A 10,000-nucleotide genomic window follows, 5' to 3' on the forward strand; every position below is an offset into this window, starting at 1 on the left:
TAAATAAATAAAAAAAATGGTCGCCAGTGCTGAATCAGGTTTAGAGAAGGTGGTATTACCGTTGAATTTTGTTGCCATACAAAACACAAAGCCTGTTAATTTGTGGATAGTGGACCAGTCTTCAACAATATGCCATTATATTTTAGAATTAACCACGGTCTGTTCTCCCCGCTATTATCCAGAAGGCGAGGTCAGTACAGGTGCATCAAAGCTGGGACCGAGAGACTGAAAAACAGCTTTTATCTCAAGGCCATCAGACTACTAAACAGCCATCACTAACTCAGAGAGGCTGCTGCCTACATTCAGAGCCAATCAGTGTCCACTTTAATAAATGGATCACTAGCCACTTTATACAATGCACTCTAAATAATGCCACTTTAATAATGTTTACATATCTTACATTACTCATATCACACGTATATACTGTATTTTATACCATACATTGCACTTTGCCTATGTCGCTCGGCCATCGCTCATCCACATACTTACATGTACATATCCTCATTCACCCCTTTAGATTTGTGTTTATTAGGTCGTTTTTGGGGAATTGTTAGATTACTTGTTAGATATTACTGCACTGTCGGAACTAGAAGCACAAGCATTTTTCTACACTCGCATTAACATCTGCTAACCATATGTATGGGATAAATACAATTTGATCCTCAGGTTCCTAGATTTTGGGGGAAAGGTGGAGGCAGCGAAGAGAGTACTGTATGAATCAGTGGTGTGATGTGGAAAAAGTCCGAATTTGGCTTTTCTATCAATAGTAAACAGCTCTCATCCTCAGAGGCTAGGAGAGTATTGGGGGAACTCAAGTATAGTATCAGTGAAGTGGAGGTAGAGATGGTGTGGCAAGACAATGTAGGCCTCCAGGCTAATTTAGCTGAATTATGTAGAGACCTGGACAGTTTTCTACTGAGTTGTACAGGGCAGAACTGTGTGATCCTATGTGTGGTCAGCTCTTGTTTGCAGGACACCCTAAGCTCTCTCTGGCACAGAGGGATGAAATGGACATTCCCCTGTTGTCCCATGAACTGGCAGAGGCCGTAACACACATGTCCCCCGGCCATGCACCATGGGTCGATAGACTCCCAGGGCAATTTTCAAAACAATTCTGGGGAATAATTGAACTGGACTTCTTTTGCGTGTTGCGTGAGTGCGTTGGGGTAGGAGAGTTGCCAATGAGCTGCCGTCGGACGGCTCTGACTCTCCTGTCCAAAAAAGGGGCTTGTGTGAACTTAAGAACTGGAGGCCAGTGGCATTGCTCTGTGCGGACTACACAATATTTGCCAAGGTCCTCGCTAACAGACTGAAGTCCCATCTGGACTCTATAGTGCACAAGGACCAGACATATTGTGTACTGGGATGCTCAATCACGGACAACCTGTTCTTAGTCAGGGACATGTTGGACTTATTGAGAGTTTCTAATGTGAACTTTGGACTGGTCTCTTCAGATGAAGAGAAGGCTTTTGAGAGAGTGAACCATGAGTATCTGTTTAATGTGATGTCTGTGTTTTGGCTTGGGGAAAGGTTTTTGGCTTGTGTGAAGATGTTGTATGCTCATTTATGGTCAAGGTGGGAGGGGGGCTCAGTAGGCCAGTCTGGATGAGGTGGGGCATTAGACCAGGATGCCCTCTATCGGGGCAGTTTTATACAATAGCCATTGAGACTTTTTTGGAGGGATAGCCCCCCCCCTCTGCTTCTGGGGGGTTTGCAGTGGGGTTGTGAAGGAATTAACATTTTGGGGGTGTACCTGGACTCGGAGAGGTGGGTCAGGAAGAACTGGGAGGGGCTGTCACAGAGGTGTCAAGACTGGCCAAGTGGAGGTGGCTCCTGTCCCAAGTGTCATATAGAAGGAGGCTGCTGATAATCAACAACCTGGTGGCATAGTGTTGTATATGTCTGTCCACGAAGGAGGACAGGGTCTGGTGGGACTGGAGAACAGGATGGAGACTGCTGTACCATACTGATGTCGGCTGGAGGGAACCAGCATGCACGCTGCTGAGGAGTGCTGGTGGATTAGGGTTGGACCGGCAGCTGTTCCTCATGAGGCTGGAGAGGCTGAGTATAGAGGTCTCTCTGATTTTTACTCTGCAATGCTGAGGGCCTGGAAGCTGCTAAGGCCCACAGGAGAAGGGGGTGTGGAGCCTGGGCTGTGGGTGTGGGAGGAGCCTATCTTCCACAACCCAGTGATTTTTTTGAGATCGGTTCAATCGGCCACCCTGCAGAAGCGATTGATGGCAGCAGTTTACTAAGGCTGGGTGACCTGCGGTTGCTGGTCGGAGGAGGGGTGGAATTTGAATGGTTTTCATGGTTTTCATGAAATGAGGATGTATCATTAAAGAAAGACAAAAAGTCCAAAAAGTCTCTCTCTCTCTCACTTTTCTCTCTCCATCCATCCCTCCCTTCCTCCCTAATCTATAACAGTGTAACACCTGTGTGCTGATGAGGCTCGTTAAAGGTTACAGTCATTACGTCCTTGTGATAAATGACAGAACAGAAAACATGAACACCTCCCTCCCTCCTTCCCTCCCTATTCATCTACTCTATCTTTCTCCCATTATTTCAATCCCCATTTAGCATTTAGTAGAACATGTAGTAACCCTGTGTGGTGTCTGGGACAAAACTGAATCAGCATCAAGTGAAGCTGAATTCAGCTGAATGCAGCGGACATATGACTGAATGCAGTCCTCTGTAGCCAGATGAGATATGCATTAGAACAATCACAGAGAGTGGCAGAGAGGGAGAATGTCAGGGTGAAGATCAGGTAGTTTTCAAGTTTTATCAGTCGTATGTCCGCTGCATTCAGCTGCATTCAGCTTCACTTGACGCTGATTCAGTTTTGTTCCAGACACCACACAGGGTTACTACATGTTCTACTAAATACAAAAAACTTGGGGATGCACGGTAGCCTAGTGGTTAGAGCGTTGGACTAGAAACCGGAAGGTTGCAAGTTCAAACCCCTGAGCTGACAAGGTAAAAATCTGTCATTCTGCCCCTGAACAGGCAGTTAACCCACTGTTCCTAGGTCATTGAAAATAAGAATTTGTTCTTAGCTGACTTGCCTAGTTAAATAAAGGTACATTTAAAAAAATAAAATAATGATATACGCCATCCAACAACGCAACTAATAAAATACATAAATATGAACATAAAGTAAATGGCTCAGGAGAATAGAATAAACATTGTAGCATCAGTATAATAGAGGAAGGTAAAATGTATAGTCCCAATATTTACATGTGTTTTGGGGGGGGATTGGGGGGCAAGTATCTAAATTGTGCAGTATTTAGCAATCCTCAAGATAGCCTTTCTCTGAAGTATGAATATGATAGAGAACAGCTGTAAAACCTCATTTGACGGTAGAAAGATTTGAGTATTTTATATCTTCTCACCCTGTCTCGTTCTCTCTCTCTATTTATGTTACGGTCTCTGTCTCTCTCTACTCCCTCCCAAGTTCACCTAAGTTAAGACCTACTCAAATCAGCTTAACCCATGATAAATCAGACTCTAAGCCAAGTTAAGTTAGATTCTAACTCAGGCTAACTCACCAGTCTCGAGGCCTTGCTCTGGGTCCTGGTCTAACCCAGGGTAACTCACCAGTCTCGGGGCCTTGCTCTGGGTCCTGGTCTAACCCAGGGTAACTTACCAGTCTCGGGGCCTTGTTCTGGGTCCTGCTCTAACCCAGGGTAACTCACCAGTCTCGAGGCCTTGCTCTGGGTCCTGGTCTAACCCAGGGTAACTCATCAGTCTCGGGGCCTTGCTCTGGGTCCTGGTCTAACCCAGGGTAACTCACCAGTCTCGGGGCCTTGCTCTGGGTCCTGGTCTAACCCAGTGTAACTCGCCAGTCTCGAGGCCTTGCTCTGGGTCCTGGTCTAACCCAGGGTAACTCACCAGTCTCGAGGCCTTGCTCTGGGTCCTGGTCTAACCCAGGGTGACTCACCAGTCTCGGGGCCTTGCTCTGGGTCCTGGTCCTTCTTGTTGTCAGTGATGTCCTTGTGGGACACCAGAAACAGCACCACCTCTCCCTTCTCATTCTTAATGGGCACGATGTCGAGCAGACACCAGAACTGGGTACCTGAAACACAGATAGAGGTGCATATCACTCACTGGAGTCACAGTGGCTCTGAAAGTAGACTACTGCTCACACACTGGTAGAAAAACCCAGTGAATCAGGTGGATATTTGTAGTGGCGGATTGGTATAAAAAGAGATGGAGATGACCCTGATAAAGATGTACACATCCCAGCTAGCACATCACATTCTGAGAACCATACTGTATGTTTCTTAGAGCAAGGTTGTCCTAAAGTTATTTTGCATACCACCTTTCCACAACTTCCTGGGAATGGTCCAGGATAGTTTCTTGGCTTTGGAACATTCTCAGCATTTTTAAGGAACTTGACAAATACATATATTTTTATTGGTATTTAATTACTTTAACATAATTGTTTTTCAAGCTAAAATGTGGTTACATTTAATTTCAACATCCCTAATGTTCTAGGAACGTTCTCCAACTGGTTTGACATTGGGAACGTTCATAATTAGTTCAGAGAAGGTTAAGAAACAACATTCTTCTGTGGGAATTTCAGTACTTCGGCATACTGTAAAATTTCCTGCAGGTTTCCCCATCGATCTATTTAAAGGCTTGTTCTCAAATTGTTTTGCGAGAACATTAAAAAAACTTTCCATTAAAACCATCAGAAAACATTCAGAGAAAACTCTCTCTAGCCTCTATCTTGTTAAGTGTGTTCTGGTGTGTTGGCCACGCCCACTAAATGGCCACACCGGATCTTAATGAACGCTTGTTTCCTTTGAAAGGGGGTCTGTTTGAATAGACTAAAATGAACAGCTTTGAATGAGTAAAAAACACAGGATGTTAGCTCCCTCCTAGTGGCACAGTGGACTAATTCTATATATAGAAAACATAAGATCATAGGTTTGAATCTCACCGATGCCACAATAAATACAAAAACATGTTTGCACGCTTAATGTCTAAGCAAATCCATGTTTATCTGTGCTTGAAGTTCAAAACAGTTCAACTAAGCTAGCAGTGTTATTAAATGTTTTATTGAAACATGTTCTCAGAACGTTATTTCATTACTTTCCATTAATAACCTAGAATTTCCGTTCTCAGAACATTAATAAAACCTCCCAGGAAAACCTTAAGGGAACCATAGCAAAACATTCTCAGAACTTCCCTGCAAATATATGTTCCCAGAATAGGCTAAATGTTCACTTCTATTCTCAGAATATTTCAAATACGTTCCGTTTGACCCGTCAGGAAACGTATGGCTTTATTCCCAGAACTAATGGAAAACCAAAAATGTATGTTCCTATACCACACACACACACACACACACACACACACACACACACACACACACACACACACACACACACACACACACACACACACACACACACACACACACACACACACACACACACACACACACACACACACACACACACACACACATCATCCTGCTCTAGCCCAGTATGTTTGAATAACAGGAAAACAACATCTCTTTATTTTGTTTTGTGTCCCTGGATGGGCACTCTGTGTATGCAAGTGGTGTGCCAAGTCTTAGTTCAAAACAAGCATGTGTGTGTGTGTGTGTGTGTGTGTGTGTGTGTGTGTGTGTGTGTGTGTGTGTGTGTGTGTGTGTGTGTGTGTGTGTGTGTGTGTGTGTGTGTGTGTGTGTGTGTGTGTGTGTGTGTGTGTGTGTGTTATTTTGCTAACTCATTTAAATGCTGTGTGGTTATGCATGTCTAGCTTCACATTCTGCCCCCTGAGTCAAAACCTACAGCTTCCCTATTAGACATTGTTATTACTGATGGAGCGAGAGAGACACGCCAGGATGTCTTTATTAATGAATAAAAGCTTTTTCATCTTAGAAAGCGTAGTTCCAAAAGGGTCATTCAGGAAGTGAAATGAGTTTGGCCCTAGCTGGCTGTATGATAACACATAAGCTAAAAAAAATCAAATGTTTTACAGATTTGATCTTGATTGATCTAGAAGAGCTAATAGTTTGCTCGTCTCTATTCAACTGATGTCATCCATACTGTATTAAGGTACATTCTGTTAGATTCTAGCTTGAAATATAATTATTCATGTTATTATACTAGAACATATTGATTACTTTACACATATAAGAATTAAATATGTTGGGGTCAATGAAGTGTAAATGAGAACTAGGTGTATGGAAAGTTACTGAGTGAGGAAGACGGTGTCACGACTTCCGCCGAAGTCGTTCGGCGGTCGACGGCACCGGCCTTTCTAGGCATCGCCACTCCATTTTTCATTGTTCCATTTGTTTTGTCTTGTTCCCTGCACACCTGGTTTACATTCCCTCATCACACTGCATATTCCTCTGCCCCCCCCCCCCCCATGTCTTCGTGTGAAATTGTTTTATTACGTGTTTAGTGTTACGCGCCAGACTGGTTCCCGGGTATCGTGTGTTTGACCCGTAGTATGTTTATTGTCATACATTTGCATTATTGTGAGTGTTTTCGAGCTTATTCACTTTTGCCATTGGCTGGAGGGTTGTTGACGCAGTTGCGTCTGTCTTTTGTGCTTCTGCCAAATAAAGTGCACCTGATCACAACTCTCTGCTCTCCTGCACCTGACTTCGTACCAGTAGCGCACAACCTTGACAGTGGTAGGGCAGACAGTTAACATTCTGTCAAATCATTGTATTGATCAATCTCATGGCTCCTAAGGCGGGAGGCAAAGGGCAACAGTCTGGTCTCAGTCACTGATAAAGTAGGACAGCCGAGGATTTGGGAGGAGTCAGGAATTCGGACCGCTGTCAGGTCAGATGAAGTGTCAAGGGACAGTCCTGTTACACAGATATACTTACACGCACACAAAGGTTCTAGCAGGAGGCGGGGCCATTACTACACCAGTGAGAGGAACCAATTAAGTTCCTGACTAGCAACAGAGATGTATTGGCTGTCTAGACATGCAAGGAGTTGACTCCGCCTAGTAGGAGGGGATAAATATATGCGTTTGTGTAAACATGTCTTTATCTTAGCAGCTGTTTAACCCAGAGGGTGAATGTACTTTGTTTGAGCTTTTCCTAGTAATCCATTTGAGTTTTTCCTCTGTTTGTTCAGAACCGAACAATCCCCCTTTCTTTACCATACCGTATGGGTTGTTGTGACCAGGGGTGAAAGTCAAAAAATAAATAATGTAATATCACATTTACATAAGTATTCAGACCCTTTACTCAGTACTTTGTTGAAGGACCTTTGGCAGCGATTACAGCCTTTCACTGCAGCTCTGCATCGAGGTTTAGGGAATTATGACTTTAAAAAGTAACTGCGGCAGTAGAACTGTATTTCACACTATGATGGTTAAACTTTGCAATTGATCCGCAGTTCACATGCGTGCCGAACCGTGGGTGGTGATCCGTACGGATCACAGATCAACTACGGCCTGTTACACCACTACTACTTAGGGCCGTTGTCCTGTTGGAAGGTGAACCTTCACCCCAGCCTGAGGTCCTGAGTGCTCTGGAGCAGGTTTTCATCAAGGATCTCTCTGTACTTTGCCCCGTTCATCTTTCCTTCGATCCTGACTAGTCTCCCAGGCCCTGCCGCTGAAAAACATCCCCACAGCATGATGCTACCACCACCATGCTTCACTGTGGATGGGGATGGTGTCAGGTTTCCTCCAGACGTGACGCTTGGCATTCAGGCCAAAGAGTTAAATCTTGGTTTCATCAGACCAGATAATCTTGTTTCTCATAGTCTGAGAGTCCTTTAGGTGCCTTTTGGAAAACTCCAAGTGGGCTGTCATGTGACTTTTACTGAGGAGTGTCTTCCGTCTGGCCACTCTACCTTAAAGGCCTGATTGGTGGAGTGCTGCAAAGATGGTTGTCCTTCTGGAAGGTTCTCCCATCTCTAAAGAGGAACTTTGGAGCTCTGTTATAGTGACCATCTGGTTCTTAGTCACCTTCCCTGGCTGTGTTCTTGGGGACCTTCAATGCTGCAGAATTTATTGGTACCCTTCCCCAGATCTGTGCCTCAACACAATCCTGTCTCGGAGCTCTACGGGCAATTTCTTCGACCTCATGGCTTGGTTTTTGCTCTGACATGCACTGTCAATGGTGGGACCTTATATAAACCAGGTGTGCGCCTTTACAAATCATATCCAATCAATTGAATTTACCAAAGGTGGAATCCAATCAAGTTCTAGAAACATCTCAAGGATGATCAATGGAAACAGGAGTTCAATTTCGAGTCTCATAGCAAAAGGGTCTGAATACTTACATAAATAAGGTTGTACATTTGCTTAAATGTCTGTTTTCACTTTGTCATTGCGTTGTCGTATTGTGGGTAGATTGATGACATTTTAGAATTTTAGAATAAGGCTGTAATGTAATAATGTGTAAAAAGACAAGGGGCCTGAATTCCTTCCGAATGCACTGTAATCTCAGAGCCTATACCAAAGCAGGACATAGAAATCCAGCAATCTACAGAAGAAACGAAATATTAAACAACAATTAGTATTTTGCATGCCGTGGCTAAATGGCAATAGTTCCAAATTAGTTTCCATGTTTGTCTTGGGTGAACAGTTTTACAACAGGTCTGATTTATGAAGGGAAACATGCATTTTTTAAAATTTCACTAGGCAGGTCAGTTAGAAACAAATTCTTATTTACAATGACAGTCTAGTGGGTTAACTGCCGTCGTCAGGGGCAGAACAACAGAACAAACCCCCGTCAGCTCGGGGATTTTATTTAGCAACCTTTCGGTTACTGGCCCAACGCTCTAACTATTAGGCTACCTGCCGTCCCTACACTCTAACCACTAGGCTACCTGCCGTCCCTACACTCTAACCACTAGGCTACCTGCCGTCCCTACACTCTAACCACTAGGCTACCTGCCGTCCCTACACTCTAACCACTAGGCTACCTGCCGTCCCTACACTCTAACCACTAGGCTACCTGCCGTCCCTACACTCTAACCACTAGGCTACCTGCCGTCCCTACACTCTAACCACTAGGTTACCTGCCGTCCCTACACTCTAACCACTAGGTTACCTGCCGTCCCTACACTCTAACCACTAGGCTACCTGCCGTCCCTACACTCTAACCACTAGGATACCTACCGTCCCTACACTCTAACCACTAGGCTACCTGCCGTCCCTACACTCTAACCACTAGGCTACCTGCCGTCCCTACACTCTAACCACTAGGCTACCTGCCGTCCCTACACTCTAACCACTAGGCTACCTGCCACTAGTCCCTACACTCTAACCACTAGGCTACCTGCCGTCCCTACACTCTAACCACTAGGTTACCTGCCGTCCCTACACTCTAACCACTAGGCTACCTGCCGTCCACTCTAACCACTACATTCTAACCACTAGGCTACCTGCCGTCCCTACACTCTAACCACTAGGCTACCTGCCGTCCCTACACTCTAACCACTAGGCTACCTGCCGTCCCTACACTCTAACCACTAGGCTACCTGCCGTCCCTACACTCTAACCACTAGGCTACCTGCCGTCCCTACACTCTAACCACTAGGCTACCTGCCGTCCCTACACTCTAACCACTAGGCTACCTGCCGTCCCTACACTCTAACCACTAGGCTACCTGCCGTCCCTACACTCTAACCACTAGGCTACCTGCCGTCCCTACACTCTAACCACTAGGCTACCTGCCGTCCCTACACTCTAACCACTAGGCTACCTGCCGTCCCTACACTCTAACCACTAGGCTACCTGCCGTCCCTACACTCTAACCACTAGGCTACCTACCGTCCCTACACTCTAACCACTAGGCTACCTGCCGTCCCTACACTCTAACCACTAGGCTACCTGCCGTCCCTACACTCTAACCACTAGGCTACCTGCCGTCCCTCCACTCTAACCACTAGGCTACCTACAGGGCCCTGATGTGCAGATTATTTATCCTTGCTGTTTGCCACTCCACCTATCAGTGATTCAACTGGAGCATCAAAAACAGCCCTGACAAAGTCATGTAACAGGT

General features: G+C 45.2%; 1 protein-coding gene across 2 annotated transcripts in view; it reads right to left on the reverse strand.

The window, feature by feature from the left end:
- Window positions 1-10,000, reverse strand: part of kcnh3 (potassium voltage-gated channel, subfamily H (eag-related), member 3) — a 248,801-nt gene that overhangs the window by 110,738 nt on the left and 128,063 nt on the right. The window contains exon 3 of one of the 2 annotated variants that reach the window (XM_046369023.1): window positions 3,941-4,075. In XM_046369023.1, coding sequence (XP_046224979.1) covers window positions 3,941-4,075 — 135 coding nt within the window. Of the gene's footprint in view, window positions 1-3,744; window positions 3,770-3,940; window positions 4,076-10,000 lie in introns of those variants that run through there. The other variant, XM_046369033.1, reaches the window with a different exon arrangement.

The sequence above is a fragment of the Oncorhynchus gorbuscha genome, linkage group LG01 (genome assembly GCF_021184085.1).
Source record: "Oncorhynchus gorbuscha isolate QuinsamMale2020 ecotype Even-year linkage group LG01, OgorEven_v1.0, whole genome shotgun sequence".
Taxonomy (NCBI): domain Eukaryota; kingdom Metazoa; phylum Chordata; class Actinopteri; order Salmoniformes; family Salmonidae; genus Oncorhynchus; species Oncorhynchus gorbuscha.